At 40.7% G+C, this 19,862-nt stretch overlaps 1 protein-coding gene across 3 annotated transcripts in view; it reads right to left on the reverse strand.

Moving 5' to 3' along the window:
• The window catches only part of LOC103127391 (zinc finger protein 709-like), a 127,371-nt gene that overhangs the window by 39,131 nt on the left and 68,378 nt on the right, over positions 1-19,862 (reverse strand). Inside the window, exon 2 of one of the 3 annotated variants that reach the window (XM_060205024.1) lies at positions 16,851-16,977. The exons of the other annotated variants lie outside the window; for them this stretch is intronic. Coding sequence (XP_060061007.1) covers positions 16,851-16,977 — 127 coding nt within the window. The remainder of the gene's footprint in view (positions 1-16,850; positions 16,978-19,862) is intronic. 3 annotated transcript variants of the gene reach the window in all.

Below are 19,862 nucleotides of genomic sequence, written 5' to 3' on the forward strand. Positions count from 1 at the left end.
GCCTCAGACACGCAGCTGGCGGCCACCTGCAGCCGCACAACCGCGCAGGCGCCGCGCGCACTCGGGAACCGCAGCCCCGCGCCTGCGCAGACGCGCCGGTCCGCCCGCGGACAAGGCCAGAGGCCGCCGCGCTCAGCGCCGCTCCCCGCCGCGGGTCCGCGCACCCGGACGCCCGCCGGAGCCCTGCCGGAGCCTGCCCGGGACACCCTGCGCCCGCCCCAGCGGCTCACGCCGCGCCCCCGCGGGCCCCGCACCTCGTCGCAGCTCCGCGGGCCCCAAAGCGGGGCGAGGGGAAGCGGGACCCAGACCAGCAGGGAGGCGGCGCAGACTGGCCAGAGGCGAGGCCGGCGCACCTCCCCGACACACGCAGAGCCCCAGGTCTTTAAGGCCGGTCACGCCGAGGCCTCGCCCGGCTCCCGCCGACACCCACCAGCTGCCACTGACCTGACACCGCCGTGCAACCGACTCTGCACGACAGGACTCGTAGCTACAGCAACGCGAACCTGTCGCCCAGCCGCGCGTGTGCAGGACGCCGCTGGCGCCGCTTGGCCTGACGGGAGTTGTAGTCCGCCTCCTCGCCGCCAGCCGCGGGAGAAGAGCCTGGCGAACTACAAGTCCCGGCAGCCCGTGCCGCTAGCCTAAGCTGACGCTCCCGGAAACAGAGATGTTTCTGCCCTGGAGCCCAGTGCTGCCTCTCTAGCCTGGTGGTTCAGGGTTGGCTTCTTGTGGTTTTTAAGGAGCCTGAAGCTCTAGATAATGAATGAGTGAGCTGCTCTGCGCCATGGTGATTTAATGAGAACAATCTAAGCTGTTTGCTTTTTTTATTGATTTGTATTCATTTTGGACCAAGAAAGAGAATTGAGAGTAGGGACCGGGTGATGGTGCACCTGGTGGAGCGCATGTTACAGGCATGAGACTGAAATTATCTTCACAAGAGACAGCCAGAAATCAAGAGGGGTGGAGACCTACTCCCTTTGCTGTATATAACCGTTTCAATTTGATGTCACTGTTTTCATTTATTTTTACTTTTGAGCAGGAGTAGATAGCATAGTGGTTATGTAAACAGACTGTCATGCCTGAGGTTTCGAAGTCCCAGGTTCAGTCCCCTGCACCACCTTAAACCAGAGCTGATTCGTTCTCTGGTAAAAAAAAAAAAAAAAAAAAAGGAAAAGGAATATTTTTACTTTTGGTTTCTGTGCAATTAAGTTTGTTGGTGAACATGTTGACAAACTCATATAGAGGAGACTTCTGCATATGTTTTTTATCTAAATATTTGATGATTTTTAGCCTATCAAATCATTTATCAGTCTGGAGCAAAACTTTAAGTCTTAATTTTCTTTAATAGGATACAGAAAAATCACCAAAGAAGTGGTAGAGGGGGCAAGACATCTGCAGCACTTTTTCACAACTTGCAGCTTGATAATCAAAATTAGATCCCATGAACTAGGACATGGGTGAAAGCACCCAGTGTCCACATGCAGGGCACAAGCTTTCACAGGCTGGGAGGCAGTGCTGAAGGTGGCTCTCTTTCCCTTACTATGTCTTCCAGTCAATTTCTCTCGGGCTTACCAAATAAAATGAAAGTATTTTAAATAAAAAGTATACAAAGAGAAATATAGAGAGAATATGTATTTTTGAACTAGACAGATACAATTTATGCACAAAGAAAATAAAGATTTACATATTATAGCATCCATTGTTATTCCACTGTTTTACATTCACTGGTCTCCCCAGTACAAGTTCCTTACTAGGTTTGTAAATTCACTCTAGAGTGTCTACACTGATAAGAACTTTATTTATTTATTTATTTAAAAAAACATTTTATATATTCATTAATGAGAAACATAAGAGAAAGCCAGACATCACTCTGGTACATGTGTTGCCAGGGATTGAACTCAGGACCTTATTGTAAATTTAACTCTCACCTTTGTTGTCTCCCATGCAAGTTATACTGCTCTTTGCTGGAATGTTCTATTTTTCTAAAATTACAAAATATATAAAGTATTAGAAATTATACATATAGTGGTCTGGGAGGTGGCACAGTGGCTAAAGCACAAGACCCTCAAGCATGAGGTGAATTTGTGATCCATTATGAGTCACAGTCAAACCCTGCTCACTTAACACTGTCTCCATTTCTACATTGGTGAACAAAAAGTGCTTTGTCTTCTAGTTGAAAAATTAAGGCTATTAGAGTTGCCTAGTGAAAGAAAGTTCCTCCAGTTTTCACACATCACAGCTCTGTAGAGTTTCTTCTCTGAAGGATTCAATAGTGCGCACTCCTCTTGAGTGAATATCATGGCTACATCTTCATAGGTCACTGAGCCCTAAAATATGTGCAATGTGTTCATGGGAGAAAATGCGAGCGACAGCAGATTAGCCATTCTTCTCTACTTTAGGAAGCCATTCAAGGATTGTCTCATCTGCAAACATTTCTTTGGTGACTTGAGAATCAAATACCTCTTAATCATTCTGTAGAAGTTGGTACATTGATTAGAACACTGGCCTTTGTTTCACGAGGCCCTGAGTACAATCGCTGGCATCTCATGCGACAGAGAGAAATCCTTATTATCACTATTCCCCTCTATACTTTTGTAATTATGATACATTTCTTAGAAATGAAACATCTCATGGTCCCAGAAGTGGCACAGTAGTAAAGCTTTGGCCTCTTAAGCATGAGGTGCCAAGTTCGATCCCCCAAAAGCACATGTGCCAGAGTGATGTCTGGTTCATTCTCTCTCCTCCTATCTTTCTCATAAATAAATAAAATCTTAAAAACAAAAAATGAAATGAAACATCTCTAGGCAGACATAGCTCTTTATAAAATCAACATCATTATGGAAGCATGGAAACTATACTATTTAGAATGATCATATCACATTAGGCATTTCTGCAGTGTCAGTGTCCAACAAAAAGCTAAAAATGCAAGAATGTTATGCAAATAAAATAAGTATTATCATATGCAGGGCAGTGGTGCACCTGGTTAAGTGTACATATCACCATGACACAGGACCTAGGTTTGAGGCCTGCTTCCCTCCTGAGTGGGGGACACTTCATGATCAGGGAAACAGACCTGCAGGTGTAGATAAAATGAAAAGAATAAATGGATTTCTGCAGCAGTGGATTCAAACTTCTCATAATGAGCTCAAGAAATAACCCTGGTGGCAAACAAAAGGAGGACAAGAAGAACTGTTCTCCAGTGATCTACATCCTCCTCAATTTCTCTCTATCATAGGAAGTAAAATGTAATTTATAAATACAAAAAGATACTCGGAGGAGGAGGGAGCCATTGTGGAAAGTCTGGCACTGAAAGGTCTTATGTTCCTTAAAATGCACTTGGATGTTACAACAGTAACTAAAAAACGATCCTCAGTACAGTACATAATAAAATTGCTCGCAATCCCTGACTGTCAGATACCTGTATGATATAACAGTAAAGTTTCATTTTTTTTTTAAAGAAGAGTAATTCTGGTTTATTACCCTTTTGTAGAGTTACTGAATCTTATATCTTAGAAAAAGATTTTGAAAAGCACACATGGAAACTAAGCAGAATTGTGTTAGGTCTGTGATATCCCAGGAGAGACATGATTCTCAGTAGGAATACTGGATTAATGTCATTACTTTTACCTGAAAAAATTAAGACATTTTCAACAGTTCTATGCCACTAATCAACATAAGAATTCTTGATCCCGGGAGTCAGGTAATAGCGCAGTGGTTAAATGCACCTGGCGGAAAGCGCAAGGACCAGCCTCAGGATCCCCTTTCAAGCCCCCAGCTCCCCACTTGCAGGGGAGTCACTTCAAAGGCAGTGAAGCAGGTCTACAGGTGTCTTTTTCTCCTCGTCTCAGTCTTCCCCTCCTCTCTCCATTTCTCTCTGTACTATCCAAAAACTACGTCAACAACAATAACAACAAGAACAATAAAAACAAGAAAAAGATTCGACTTCCAGAGGCGGAACTACAAGCAGCAGATTGCATTCTCTCCTCTCCTCTCCTCTCCCAGATCAACTAGGAATACCAAAGGAGACCACCCGGACCCAAACAAGACAGGACTAGAATGACCACAGGAACCCAGTAAATCACCCGTGAGTACAAACACGCGTGGCTGGTGACAGAGAGGAGAGAGGGGCCTAAGGAGAGATTAAGTGGCTGCTAACAGTTCAACAGATTATCAGTGGAGACACCACCTCCAGTCCGCTCCACAATAAGGGGACAGCTGAAGGGAGGAAAGGACTCCCCAGAGACTCACTAAGTGCAACTCTGAGTCTCCATTGCTACTACCCTCAGAATCTGGAACAGCAACAGGGAGGGACACCAGGGGACAGAGATCTAACCAGGAAACTCAGGAGAAGACCTATACCTTGGTGGCATAGCTGAGGGGCTGTGAAAGTCTCTTTGCATAACCACTAGATTATCTCTGCCACACCCTGCTTTATCTCTTGGTCAGGAGTCAGTGATTAAGCTAAGAAGCCTATTGATAGTTAAAAAGCCCTCAGGCTCCCATAGCCTACAGGAAAAAAAAAAAAAAGAGGCTTTTACACCACTGAGCTCCAACTCAGGGATTGAAAAAACTGTTAACATATATAAAATGGTTAAAACAACAAGAAAAAATATTGGAGACTCGAACCAGGACAAGAGTCCAGCTAAAAGTCCTCCAGAGGGTGAAGCACAAAACAACGAGTTCAACATCCAAACATTAGCTAAGGAAATAATAACAGGAGTGAATAAAGAATTTGAAAAAATTGTAATCAGAAATGCAGGAACAACAAATGAGAATATGGAAGAAAATTCTAATTATCTCATGGTTATTAGAGAGCTGAAAGCTGAAATCGCTGAGCTAAGAAGGCAACTAGCTGAACAAGCTAAAACAGTATCAGTGCAGGGCAACAAAATAGATGAACTCCATAAAGCAGTAGAGGGCAGAGAGAATAGAATCTATGAGGCTGAAAACAGAATTAGCAAGATTGAGGATGAATTAGAGACAACTAAAAAAGAAGTAAGAGATCTCAAAAAGAGATTAATAGATGCTGAAAACAACAACAGAGACCTATGGGATGACTTCAAAAGAAACAATATACGCATTATTGGCTTACCAGAGGAAGAAAGAGAAGGGGAGGAAGAAAGCGTTCTCCAGGCCATAATAGCTGAAAATTTCTCTAGTCTAGACAACACCAAAGACATAAAGATTCAAGAAGCCCAGAGGGTCCCAAACAGAATTAACACAGACCTAAAGACACCAAGGCATGTCATACTTAGAATGGAAAGGAATAAGGATAAAGAAAGGATCCTCAAGGCTGCAAGAGAAAAACAAAGAGTCACCTACAAAGGAAAACCCATAAGATTAGCAACAGACTTCTCCATACAAACACTACAGGCCAGAAGAGAATGGCAAGATATCTATCGAGTGCTCAATGAGAAAGGCTTTCAGCCAAGAATACTATATCCTGCTAGACTGTCATTCAGACTAGATGGAAGCATCAAAACATTCTCAGACAAGCAACAGTTGAAGGAATCAACCATCACCAAGCCTGCCCTGAAAGAAGTTCTGAAAGGTCTCCTATAAACAACCAGACCACCATAAATAGGACATATATCAAAACACTCTAAAACTCTACAAGAATGGCATTAAAATATCTTCAATCTTTGATATCAATAAATGTCAATGGCATGAATTCACCTATTAAAAGACACAGAGTAGGAAGATGGATCAGAAAACACAACCCAACAATATGTTGTCTACAGGAAACTCACCTAACTCAACAAGACAAACACAGACTTAAAGTGAAAGGATGGAAAACTATCATACAAGCCAATGGCCCACCAAAAAGGGCAGGAACAGCTATTCTCATATCTGACATGATAGACTTTAAAATAGATAAGATTAAAAAAGATAGGAATGGACACTACTTAATGCTCAGAGGATCAGTCAATCAAGAGGACTTAACAATTATTAATATCTATGCACCCAATGAGAAGCCATCTAAATACATCAAACTTCTACTGAAGGAGCTACAGCAATATATTAACAGTAACACAATCATAGTAGGGGACTTCAACACCCCACTATCTCAACTTGACAGATCATCCAGGAAGAAAATCAGTAAAGACATAAGGGAGCTAAATGAAGAGATAGATAAACTAGAACTATTGGGCATTTTCAGAGTCATTCATCCCAAGAAACTGGAATATACATTTTACTCAAATCCAGATGGATCATTCTCAAGGATAGACCATATGTTAGGCCACAAAGACAGCATCAGCCAATTCAAGAGCACTGAAATCATCCCAAGCATCTTCTCAGACCACAGTGGAATTAAACTAACACTTAACAATCAACAAAAGATTAGTAACAGTCCCAAACTGTGGAAGCTTAACAGTACACTTCTTAACAACTTCTGGGTCAAAGAGGAAATCAAGGAAGAAATCAAAATGTTTCAAGAGTTCAATGAAAATGAAGACACAAGCTATCAAAATATTTGGGACACAGCTAAAGCAGTCCTAAGAGGGAAGTTCATAGCTATACAAGCACACATTAGGAAACAAGAAAAGGAAACATTGGATTGCGTTCCTGCTCAGCCATGAGTTCCTGGTCATCTCTCTCCCGCCCGTGAAGCTAGCCCAGCATCTGGTGCTTGAACAGGCACCGGCAGCTTGCTGCATTTATTGACTCACTGCAAACTAATGTGCACTTTAAGATGTAAGTTAAGACTTTTTTTTGGATTCGACTTCCGGAGGCGGAGCTACGAGCAGCAGATCGCTTTCTCTGCTCTCCTCTCCTCTCCCAGATCAACTAGGAATACCAAAGGAGACCACCCGGACCGAAACAAAACAGGACTAGAATGACCACAGAAACCCAGTAAATCACCTGTGAGTACATCTGTGGTGACAGAGAGGAGAGAGGGGCCCAAGGAGAGATTAAGTGACTGCTAACAGTTCGACAGTTTGTCAGTGGAGACACCACCTCCAGTCTGCTCCACCAACAAGGGGACAGCTGAAGGGAGGAAAGGACTCCCCAGAGACTCACCAAGTGCAACTCTGAGTCTCCATTGCTACTACCCTCAGAATCTGGAGCAGCAATCTGGAGGGACACCAGGGTACAGAGATCTAACCGGGAAACTCAGGAGAAGACCTATACCTTGGTGGCATAGCTGAGGGGCTGTGAAAGTCTCTTTGCATAACCACTAGATTATCTCTGCCACACCCTGCTTTATCTCTTGGTCAGGAGTCAGTGATTAAGCTAAGAAGCCTATTGATAGTTAAAAAGCCCTCAGGCTCCCATAGCCTACAGGAAAAAAAAAAAAAAGAGGCTTTTACACCACTGAGCTCCAACTCAGGGATTGAAAAAACTGTTAACATATATAAAATGGTTAAAACAACAAGAAAAAATATTGGAGACTCGAACCAGGACAAGAGTCCAGCTAAAAGTCCTCCAGAGGGTGAAGCACAAAACAACGAGTTCAACATCCAAACATTAGCTAAGGAAATAATAACAGGAGTGAATAAAGAATTTGAAAAAATTGTAATCAGAAATGCAGGAACAACAAATGAGAATATGGAAGAAAATTCTAATTATCTCATGGTTATTAGAGAGCTGAAAGCTGAAATCGCTGAGCTAAGAAGGCAACTAGCTGAACAAGCTAAAACAGTATCAGTGCAGGGCAACAAAATAGATGAACTCCATAAAGCAGTAGAGGGCAGAGAGAATAGAATCTATGAGGCTGAAAACAGAATTAGCAAGATTGAGGATGAATTAGAGACAACTAAAAAAGAAGTAAGAGATCTCAAAAAGAGATTAATAGATGCTGAAAACAACAACAGAGACCTATGGGATGACTTCAAAAGAAACAATATACGCATTATTGGCTTACCAGAGGAAGAAAGAGAAGGGGAGGAAGAAAGCGTTCTCCAGGCCATAATAGCTGAAAATTTCTCTAGTCTAGACAACACCAAAGACATAAAGATTCAAGAAGCCCAGAGGGTCCCAAACAGAATTAACACAGACCTAAAGACACCAAGGCATGTCATACTTAGAATGGAAAGGAATAAGGATAAAGAAAGGATCCTCAAGGCTGCAAGAGAAAAACAAAGAGTCACCTACAAAGGAAAACCCATAAGATTAGCAACAGACTTCTCCATACAAACACTACAGGCCAGAAGAGAATGGCAAGATATCTATCGAGTGCTCAATGAGAAAGGCTTTCAGCCAAGAATACTATATCCTGCTAGACTGTCATTCAGACTAGATGGAAGCATCAAAACATTCTCAGACAAGCAACAGTTGAAGGAATCAACCATCACCAAGCCTGCCCTGAAAGAAGTTCTGAAAGGTCTCCTATAAACAACCAGACCACCATAAATAGGACATATATCAAAACACTCTAAAACTCTACAAGAATGGCATTAAAATATCTTCAATCTTTGATATCAATAAATGTCAATGGCATGAATTCACCTATTAAAAGACACAGAGTAGGAAGATGGATCAGAAAACACAACCCAACAATATGTTGTCTACAGGAAACTCACCTAACTCAACAAGACAAACACAGACTTAAAGTGAAAGGATGGAAAACTATCATACAAGCCAATGGCCCACCAAAAAGGGCAGGAACAGCTATTCTCATATCTGACATGATAGACTTTAAAATAGATAAGATTAAAAAAGATAGGAATGGACACTACTTAATGCTCAGAGGATCAGTCAATCAAGAGGACTTAACAATTATTAATATCTATGCACCCAATGAGAAGCCATCTAAATACATCAAACTTCTACTGAAGGAGCTACAGCAATATATTAACAGTAACACAATCATAGTAGGGGACTTCAACACCCCACTATCTCAACTTGACAGATCATCCAGGAAGAAAATCAGTAAAGACATAAGGGAGCTAAATGAAGAGATAGATAAACTAGAACTATTGGGCATTTTCAGAGTCATTCATCCCAAGAAACTGGAATATACATTTTACTCAAATCCAGATGGATCATTCTCAAGGATAGACCATATGTTAGGCCACAAAGACAGCATCAGCCAATTCAAGAGCACTGAAATCATCCCAAGCATCTTCTCAGACCACAGTGGAATTAAACTAACACTTAACAATCAACAAAAGATTAGTAACAGTCCCAAACTGTGGAAGCTTAACAGTACACTTCTTAACAACTTCTGGGTCAAAGAGGAAATCAAGGAAGAAATCAAAATGTTTCAAGAGTTCAATGAAAATGAAGACACAAGCTATCAAAATATTTGGGACACAGCTAAAGCAGTCCTAAGAGGGAAGTTCATAGCTATACAAGCACACATTAGGAAACAAGAAAAGGAAACATTGGATTGCGTTCCTGCTCAGCCATGAGTTCCTGGTCATCTCTCTCCCGCCCGTGAAGCTAGCCCAGCATCTGGTGCTTGAACAGGCACCGGCAGCTTGCTGCATTTATTGACTCACTGCAAACTAATGTGCACTTTAAGATGTAAGTTAAGACTTTTTTTTGGATTCGACTTCCGGAGGCGGAGCTACGAGCAGCAGATCGCTTTCTCTGCTCTCCTCTCCTCTCCCAGATCAACTAGGAATACCAAAGGAGACCACCCGGACCGAAACAAAACAGGACTAGAATGACCACAGAAACCCAGTAAATCACCTGTGAGTACATCTGTGGTGACAGAGAGGAGAGAGGGGCCCAAGGAGAGATTAAGTGACTGCTAACAGTTCGACAGTTTGTCAGTGGAGACACCACCTCCAGTCTGCTCCACCAACAAGGGGACAGCTGAAGGGAGGAAAGGACTCCCCAGAGACTCACCAAGTGCAACTCTGAGTCTCCATTGCTACTACTCTCAGAATCTGGAGCAGCAATCTGGAGGGACACCAGGGTACAGAGATCTAACCGGGAAACTCAGGAGAAGACCTATACCTCGGTGGCATAGCTGAGGGGCTGTGAAAGTCTCTTTGCATAACCACTGGATTATCTCTGCCACACCCTGCTTTATCTCTTGGTCAGGAGTCAGTGATAAAGCTAAGAAGCCTATTGATAGTTTAAAAGCCCTCAGGCTCCCATAGCCTACAGGGGGAAAAAAAAGGCTTTTACACCACTGAACTCCAACTCAGGGATTGAAAAAACTGTTAACATATATAAAATGGTTAAAACAACAAGAAAAAATATTGGAGACTCGAACCAGGACAAGAGTCCAGCTAAAAGTCCTCCAGAGGGTGAAGCACAAAACAACGAGTTCAACATCCAAACATTAGCTAAGGAAATAATAACAGGAGTGAATAAAGAATTTGAAAAAATTGTAATCAGAAATGCAGGAACAACAAATGAGAATATGGAAGAAAATTCTAATTATCTCATGGTTATTAGAGAGCTGAAAGCTGAAATCGCTGAGCTAAGAAGGCAACTAGCTGAACAAGCTAAAACAGTATCAGTGCAGGGCAACAAAATAGATGAACTCCATAAAGCAGTAGAGGGCAGAGAGAATAGAATCTATGAGGCTGAAAACAGAATTAGCAAGATTGAGGATGAATTAGAGACAACTAAAAAAGAAGTAAGAGATCTCAAAAAGAGATTAATAGATGCTGAAAACAACAACAGAGACCTATGGGATGACTTCAAAAGAAACAATATACGCATTATTGGCTTACCAGAGGAAGAAAGAGAAGAGGAGGAAGAATGCGTTCTCCAGACCATAATAGCTGAAAATTTCTCTAGTCTAGACAACACCAAAGACATAAAGATTCAAGAAGCCCAGAGGGTCCCAAACAGAATTAACCCAGACCTAAAGACACCAAGACATGTCATACTTAGATTGGAAAGGAATAAGGATAAAGAAAGGATCCTCAAGGCTGCAAGAGAAAAACAAAGAGTCACCTACAAAGGAAAACCCATAAGATTAGCAACAGACTTCTCCATACAAACACTACAGGCCAGAAGAGAATGGCAAGATATCTATCGAGTGCTCAATGAGAAAGGTTTTCAGCCAAGAATACTATATCCTGCTAGACTGTCATTCAGACTAGATGGAGGCATCAAAACCTTCTCAGACAAGCAACAGTTGAAGAAATCAACCATCACCAAGCCTGCCCTGAAAGAAGTTCTGAAAGGTCTCCTATAAACAACCAGACCACCACAAATAGGACATATATCAAAAACACTCTAAAACTCTACAAGAATGGCATTAAAATATCTTCAATCTTTGATATCAATAAATGTCAATGGCATGAATTCACCTATTAAAAGACACAGAGTAGGAAGCTGGATCAGAAAACACAACCCAACAATATGTTGTCTACAGGAAACTCACCTAACGCAACAAGACAAACACAGACTGAAAGTGAAAGGATGGAAAACTATCATTCAAGCCAATGGCCCACAAAAAAGGGCAGGAACAGCTATTCTCATATCTGACATGATAGACTTTAAAATAGATAAGATTAAAAAAGATAGGAATGGACACTACTTAATGCTCAGAGGATCAGTCAATCAAGAGGACTTAACAATTATTAATATCTATGCACCCAATGAGAAGCCATCTAAATACATCAAACTTCTACTGAAAGAGCTACAACAATATATTAACAGTAACACAATCATAGTAGGGGACTTCAACACCCCACTATCTCAACTTGACAAATCATCCAGGAAGAAAATCAGTAAAGACATAAGAGAGCTAAAGGAAGAGATAGATAAACTAGAACTATTGGACATTTTCAGAGTCATTCATCCCAAGAAACTGGAATACACATTTTACTCAAATCCAGATGGATCATTCTCAAGGATAGACCATATGTTAGGCCACAAAGACAGCATCAGCCTATTCAAGAGCACTGAAATCATCCCAAGCACCTTCTCAGACCACAGTGGAATTAAACTAACACTTAACAATCAACAAAAGATTAGTAACAGTGCCAAAATGTGGAAGCTCAACAGTACACTTCTTAACAACTTCTGGGTCAAAGAGGAAATCAAGGAAGAAATTAAAATGTTTCGAGAGTTCAATGAAAATGAAGACACAAGCTATCAAAATATTTGGGACACAGCTAAAGCAGTCCTAAGAGGGAAGTTCATAGCTATACAAGCACACATTAGGAAACAAGAAAAGGCACAAATAAACAGCCTGATTGCACATCTTAAAGACCTAGAAGAAGAAGAACAAAGGAATCCTAAAGCAACCAGAAGGACAGAAATTACTAAAGTTAGGGCAGAAATAAATAACATTGAGAATAGGAAAACCATACAAAAGATCAATGAAAGTAAATGTTGGTTCTTCGAAAGAGTAAACAAAATCGACAAACCTTTAGCCAGACTCACAAAACAAAAAAGGGAGAAGACCCAAATAAATCAGATTGTAAATGAAAGAGGAGATATCACAACAGACACCGCAGAAATTCAACATATCATGCGAGGCTTCTATGAACAACTATATGCCACCAAGCTAGAGAACTTGGAAGAAATGAATGATTTCCTAGATACCTACCAACTTCCAAAACTAAGTAAAGAGGAAGTGGATAACATGAACAGGCCCATCATAGCTAATGAAATTGAAACAGTTATCAAAAATATCCCCAAAAATAAAAGTCCTGGACCAGCTGGTTTTACAAATGAATTCTACAAAACTTTCAAAGAAGAACTAATACCTCTACTTTTAAAAGTCTTCCAGAAGATTGAAGACACTGGAATACTCCCTGCCAGCTTCTATGAAGCCAACATCACCCTGATACCAAAAGCAGACAGGGACACAACCAAAAAAGAAAACTACAGACCAATATCTCTGATGAACATAGATGTGAAAATATTGAACAAAATTCTAGCCAACCGGATACAGCAGTATATCAAAAAGATTGTTCATCATGACTAAGTGGGGTTTATCCCAGGCATGCAAGGTTGGTTTAATATACGTAAATCAATCAATGTGATCCACCACATCAACAACAGCAAGACCAAAAACCACATGGTCATATCAATAGATGCAGAGAAAGCCTTTGACAAAATCCAACATCCCTTTATGATCAAAACACTACAAAAATGGGAATAGATGGAAAATTCCTGAAGATAGTGGAGTCTATATATAGCAAACCTACAGCCAACATCATACTCAATGGTGAAAAACTGGAAGCATTTCCACTCAGATCAGGTACTAGACAGGGCTGTCCACTATCACCATTACTATTCAACATAGTGTTGGAAGTTCTTGCCATAGCAATCAGGCAGGAGCAAGGAATTAAAGGCATACAGATTGGAAGAGAAGAAGTCAAACTCTCCTTATTTGCAGATGACATGATAGTATACATGGAAAAACCTAAGGAATCCAGCAATAAGCTTTTGGAAAACATCAGGCAATACAGTAAGGTGTCAGGCTATAAAATTAACATTCAAATGTCAGTGGCATTCCTCTATGCAAACACTAAGTTAGAAGAAATTGAAATCCAGAAATCAGTTCCTTTTTCTATAGCAACAAAAACTATAAAATATCTAGGAGTAAATCTAACCAAGAAAGTGAAGAAAGACTTGTATACTGAAAATTATGAGTCACTACTCAAAGAAATTGAAAGACACAAAGAAGTGGAAAGATATTCCATGTTCATGGGTTGGAAGAATTAACATCATCAAAATGAATATATTACCCAGAGCCATCTACAAATTTAATGCTATCCCCATCAAGATCCCAAGCAAATTTTTTAGGAGAATAGAAAAAATGCTACAAATGTTTATCTGGAACCAGAAAAGACCTAGAATTGCCAAAATAATCTTGAGAAAAAAGAACAGAACCGGAGGCATCACACTCCCAGATCTCAAACTGTATTATAGGGCCATTGTCATCAAAACTGCTTGGTACTGGAACATGAATAGACACACTGACCAGTGGAATAGAATTGAGAGCCCAGAAATGAGGCCCCACACCTATGGACATCTAATCTTTGACAAAGGGGCCCAGACTATTACATGGGGAAAGCAGAGTCTCTTCAACAAATGGTGTTCGAAACAATGGGTTGAAACATGCAGAAGAATGAAACTGAATCACTGTATTTCACCAAATACAAAAGTAAATTCCAAGTGGATCAAGGACTTGGATGTTAGACCACAAACTATCAGATACTTAGAGGAAAATATTGGCAGAACTTTTTTCCGCATAAATTTTAAAGACATTTTCAATGAAACGAATCCAATTACAAGGAAGACTAAGGCAAGTATAAACCTATGGGACTACATCAAATTAAAAAGCTTCTTCACAGCAAAAGAAACCACTACCCAAACCAGGAGACCCCTCACAGAATGGGAGAAGATCTTTACATGCCATACATCAGATAAGAGTTTAATAACCAATATATATAAAGAGCTTGCCAGACTCAACAACAAGACAACAAATAACCCCATCCAAAAATGGGGGGAGGACATGGACAGAATATTCACCACAGAAGAGATCCAAAAGGCCGAGAAACACATGAAAAAATGCTCCAAGTCTCTGATTGTCAGAGAAATGCAAATCAAGACAACAATGAGATATCACTTCACTCCTGTGAGAATGTCACACATCAGAAAAGGTCACAGCAGCAAATGCTGGAGAGGCTGTGGGGTCAAAGGAACCCTCCTGCACTGCTGGTGGGAATGTCAATTGGTCCAACCTCTGTGGAGAACAGTCTGGAGAACTCTCAGAAGGCTAGAAATGGACCTACCCTATGACCCTGCAATTCCCCTCCTGGGGATATATCCTATGGAACCCAAAACATCGATCCAAAAAGATCTGTGTACACATATGTTCTTAGCAGCACAATTTGTAATAGCCAAAACCTGGGAGCAACCCAGGTGTCCAACAGCAGATGAGTGGCTGAGCAAGTTGTGGTATATATACACAATGGAATACTATTAAGCTGTAAAAAATGGTGACTTCACCATTTTCAGCCGATCTTGGATGGACCTTGAAAAAATCATGTTGAGTGAAATAAGTCAGAAACAGAAGGATGAATACGGGATGATCTCACTCTCAGGCCGAAGTTGAAAAACAAGATTAGAAAAGAAAACACAAGTCGAACCTGAAATGGAATTGGAGTATTACACCAAAGTAAAAGACTCTGGGGTGGGTGGGTGGGTGGGGAGAATACAGGTCCATGAAAAATGATGAATGAAATAGTGGGTATGTATTGTTAAATGGGAATCTGGTGAATGTTATGCATGTAAAAAAAAAAAAAAGAAGAAGTAGAAACGCAAAGCAGAAATTGACTGAGTTTGGAGTATGGCACCAAAGTAAGAAAGCAGAAGTACACTAGAGTTTGCAGTGAGTACCTCCCTAATACTTCCTCTCCACTTTTCCAAGCTTTGGGTCCATGATTGCTCAACAATTTGTTTGGCTTTGTATGTTAACTCTCTTTTCAGTCACCAGGTTCCAGGTGTCATCAGGATGCTGGCCAGACTTCCCTGGATTAAGACCCCACCAATATGTCCTGGAGCTCAGCTTCCCCAGAGATCCACCATACTAGGGAAAGAGAGAGGCAGACTGGGAGTATGGACCGACCAGTCAACGCCCATGTTCAGCGGGGAAGCAATTACAGAAGCCAGACCTTCTACCTTCTGCAACCCACAATGACCCTGGGTCCATGCTCCCAGAGGGATAGAGAATGGGAAAGCTATCGGGGGAGAGGGTGGGATATGGAGATTGGGCGGTGGGAATTGTGTGGAGTTGTACCCCTCCTACCCTATGGTTTTGTTAATTAATCCTTTCTTAAATAAAAATAATAAAAAAAAAAAGAACAAGGACAAGTTTTAAGGATCTGGGTTCAAGCCCCCAGCCTAATACGGGGAAACTATGCAGGCACCAGATCTAGTAAATTACACAGAGACAAAATATTTGAAAACACAATAGCTTTCTGGGTGGTACATCAAATTTTATTCTAAGTTTAACTCTCACCTTTGTTGACTCCTGTGCAAGTAATGTTGCTCTTTGGTGGAAAGTTCTTGTATTTTTTCTAAAATTACAAAATATATAAAGGATTAGAACTTATACAAACAGTGGTCTGGGAGGTGGCACAGTGGTTAAGGCACTACACTCTCTATCATGAGATCCTGAGTTCAATCCCAGGCAGCACATGTACCAGAGTTATGGCTGATTGTTTTTTTCTTCCTATCTTTTGCATGAATAAATAAATAATTAAAAAGAAATTATACAAATAGATTGAATTTATTTTTATTCATTTATTCTTACCAGAGCACTGCTCAACTCTGGTATACGATGTTCTAGGGGATTGAACCTGGGACTTGACAGAGTCTCAGGCCTGAAAGTCTGTATAACCATCGTGCTACCTACTCCCACCATGAAAACTTTTTAAAGAATTTATTTTCAGGGGAGTCTTGTGGTTCCATAGCCAGTTAAGCACACAAGGCGCAAAGTGCAAGGACTGGCCTCAGCATCCTGGTTTGAGATCCCGGCTTCCCACCTGCAGGGTAGTCACTTCACAAGTGGTGAAACAGTCTGCAGGTGTCTATCTTTGTCTACACTGCTATGTCTGACCATTCTCTCTCCATTTCTTTCTGTCTTATCCAACAATAACAACATCAATAACAACAATAAAACAAGGGCAAAAAAGGGAATAAATAAATAATTATTTCTTAATTCATGAGAAAGGTAGTCTGAGAGAAAGAATCACAAATCAATCTACTACTTGTGTAGCCAAAGACCAACCTCAAGACATCATGGTCGAGAATCCAATATTTTATCCACTGCGCCATCTGCCAGAACACAAGACTGAATTTGTGATCCATTATGAGTCACAATCAAACTCTGATCACATAACACTGTCTCCATTTCTACATTGGTAAACAAAAAGTGACTTGCCTTCTAGTTGAAAAATTAAGGCGATTAGAGTTACCTATGGAAAAAAAGTTCCTCAAGTTTTCACACATCACATCTCTGTAGAGTTTCTTCTCTGAAGGATTCAATAGTGCCCACTCCTCTTGAGTGAATATCACGGCTACGTCTTCATAGGTCACTGAGCCCTAAAATATGTGCAACGTGTTAATGTGAGAAAATGTGAGCGGCAGCAGATCAGCATATTAACTACTCAGTCTTTTTCTCATAAATAAATAAAATCTTTAAAAAAATGAAATGAAACATCTCTAACCACACATAGCTCTTTATAAAATCATCATCATTATGGAAGCATGAAATTATACTATTTAGAGTCATCATACCACATTAGGCATCTCTGTAGTGTCATTGTCCAATAAAGGGAGAAAAATGCAAGAATGTTATACAAGTAAATAAGTATTATCAGGTTCAGGGCAATGGTGCACCTGGTTAAGTGTACCATGACACAGGACCTAGGTTTGAGGCCTGCTTCCCTTCTGAATGGGGCCACTTCATGAGCAGTGAGACAGGACTGCAGGTGTCTCCTCTCAAATAAAATGGAAAGAAAAACGGGCTTTCTGCAGCAATGGATTCAAAATTCGCACAATGAGCTCAAGAAATAACCCTGGTGGCAGAAAAAAGATTGGAGGACAAAAGAATTGTTCCACAGTAAGCTACATCCTCCTCAATTTCTCTCTCTATCATAGGAAGTAAAATATAATTTATAAATACAAAAATATTCTATGAGGAGGGAGCCATTGTGGAAAGTCTGGCAGTGAATGGTCTTATGTTCCTTAAGATGCACTTGGATGTTACAACAGTAACCAAAAAAACCTATAGAAGTCATCCTCATTACAGTACATAATATCTGATTTGGAAATGTCTTCAGAAACCTGAGCTCAACATTAAAGATAAATAAATGGAGACATGAACCACCGAGAATACACAAAAATGAATATATTTGGCATAATGACAAGACCAAAGATATCACCAAGACAAAGAGATGAAGTAAAAAAAAATAAGGAAACATATTTACATGCTATACATCAAAGCACTAATGAGCAATATATATATATAGTCACACAACTCAGTAGAGTAACATAAACAACCACAGTAAATGCACAGAAAGACATTTATAATCCTTTTAACCAAGATGTTTAGTCACAGTGCAATTAAAAATTGCTCACAATCCCTGAGTGTCAGATACCTGTATGTTCTAACAATAAAGTTTCATTTTTTTAAAAAAAGAGTAATTCTGGTTTATTACCCTTTTGTAGAGTCACTGAATCTTATAATATCTTAGACAGAGCTTGTGAAAAACACTCATGAATACTAAGCAGAATTGTGTTAGTTCTGTGATATCCCAGGAGAGACATCTTCTCAGTAGGAATACTGGATTAATGTCATTACTTTTATCTGCAAAAATTAAGACATTTTCAATGGTTCTATGCCACTAATCAACATAAGAATTGTTGACCCTAGGAGTCGGGCGGTAGCACACAGGTTAAGTGCACGTGGCGCAAAGCGCAAGGACCTGAGTAAAATTCCCGGTTTTAGTCCCCAGCTCCCCAATTGCAGGGGAGTCGCTTCACAGGCGGTGAAGCAGGTCTACAGGTGTCTATCTTTTTTTCCCCCCTCTCTGTCTTCCACTCCACTCTCCATTTCTGACTGTCCTATCCAAAAACTACATCAACAATAACTACAACAATAAAAACAAAAAGGGAAAGAAAAAGGAAATAAATACAGAGTAAAATAATAATAATAATAAAGAATTGTTTATTCCACAGTAATGCGGGATAGAGTTGGGCTGTAGTCAGTGGGTTAAAGCGCATGTGGTGCAGAGCTCAAGGACTGGAGTAATAATGCCAGTTTGAGTCCCCGGCTCCCCACCTGCAGGGGAGTCACCTCACAGGTTTGCAGGTGTCAAGTCTTTCTCTCCCCTGTCTTCCCCTCCTCTCTCCATTTCTGTCTGTCCTATCCAACAATAAAAACATCAACATCAATTAACAACAACAATAAAAAGTACAACAATCAAACAAGAAGGCCAACAAAAGGAAATAAATATTAATAAAAAAAACTCTGAAAAGAATGTTGGGTAGAGAGAAAATGAAGGTGGGAGTCAAGTGGTAGCGCAGCAGGTAAAGTGCTTGTGGAGAAAAGCACAAGGATTGGAATCAGGATCCCAGTTTGAGCCCCTGACTCCTCACCTGCAGGAAAGTCGCTTCACAAGTAGTGAAGTAGGTCTGTAGGTGTCTCTCTCTCCCCCTCTGTCTTGCCCTCGTCTCTCCATTTCTCTCTGTCCTATCTAACAATGATGACATCAATAAGAACAACAATGATAATAAAAAAAGGCCAGGGGGTCAAGTGGTGGCACTCTTCATTAACTGTTCACTTTATCTGTTCAAAGAACCAGTTAAAGCCCCTTGGCCCCACCTACAGCAGGTAAGCTTCATGAAATGTGAAGCAGGGCTGCAGGTTTCTATGTCTCTCCCTTTCTATCTCCCCTGCCCCATCCATTTCTCTTGGTCTCAATCCTTTCTTGAATAAATAAACAAATATTGTTTTAAAAATCTACTTTAAAAAAGAGAAAATTCCTTTTAGCTCCATCCAAGATGGGCTCACTGTTCTTAATAGTTATGTAGTATTCAATGGTGTATATATACCACAGGTTTCTCAGCCACTCATCTGTTGTTGGGCATCTGGGTTGCACCAAGGTTTTTGCTATTATAAATTGTGCTGCTATGAACATAGGTATACAAATAACTATTAAGTTGGGTCTTATGGTGTCCTTGGGATATATCCCTAGGAGAGGAATTACTGGGTCATATTGAAGGTCCATATCTAGCCTTGTGAGAGTTCTCCAGACAGATCTCCACAGAGGCTGGACCAATTTACATTCCCACAGGTTCCTCTGTCCCCACAGCCTCTCCAGCACTTGTTGCTGCTGTCCTTTTTGATGTTTGCCATTCTCACGGGGGTGAGGTGCTATCTCAATGCTGTCTTTATATGAATTTCTTTGACAATCAGTGACCTG

Source organism: Erinaceus europaeus, chromosome 13 (genome assembly GCF_950295315.1).
Source record: "Erinaceus europaeus chromosome 13, mEriEur2.1, whole genome shotgun sequence".
Taxonomy (NCBI): domain Eukaryota; kingdom Metazoa; phylum Chordata; class Mammalia; order Eulipotyphla; family Erinaceidae; genus Erinaceus; species Erinaceus europaeus.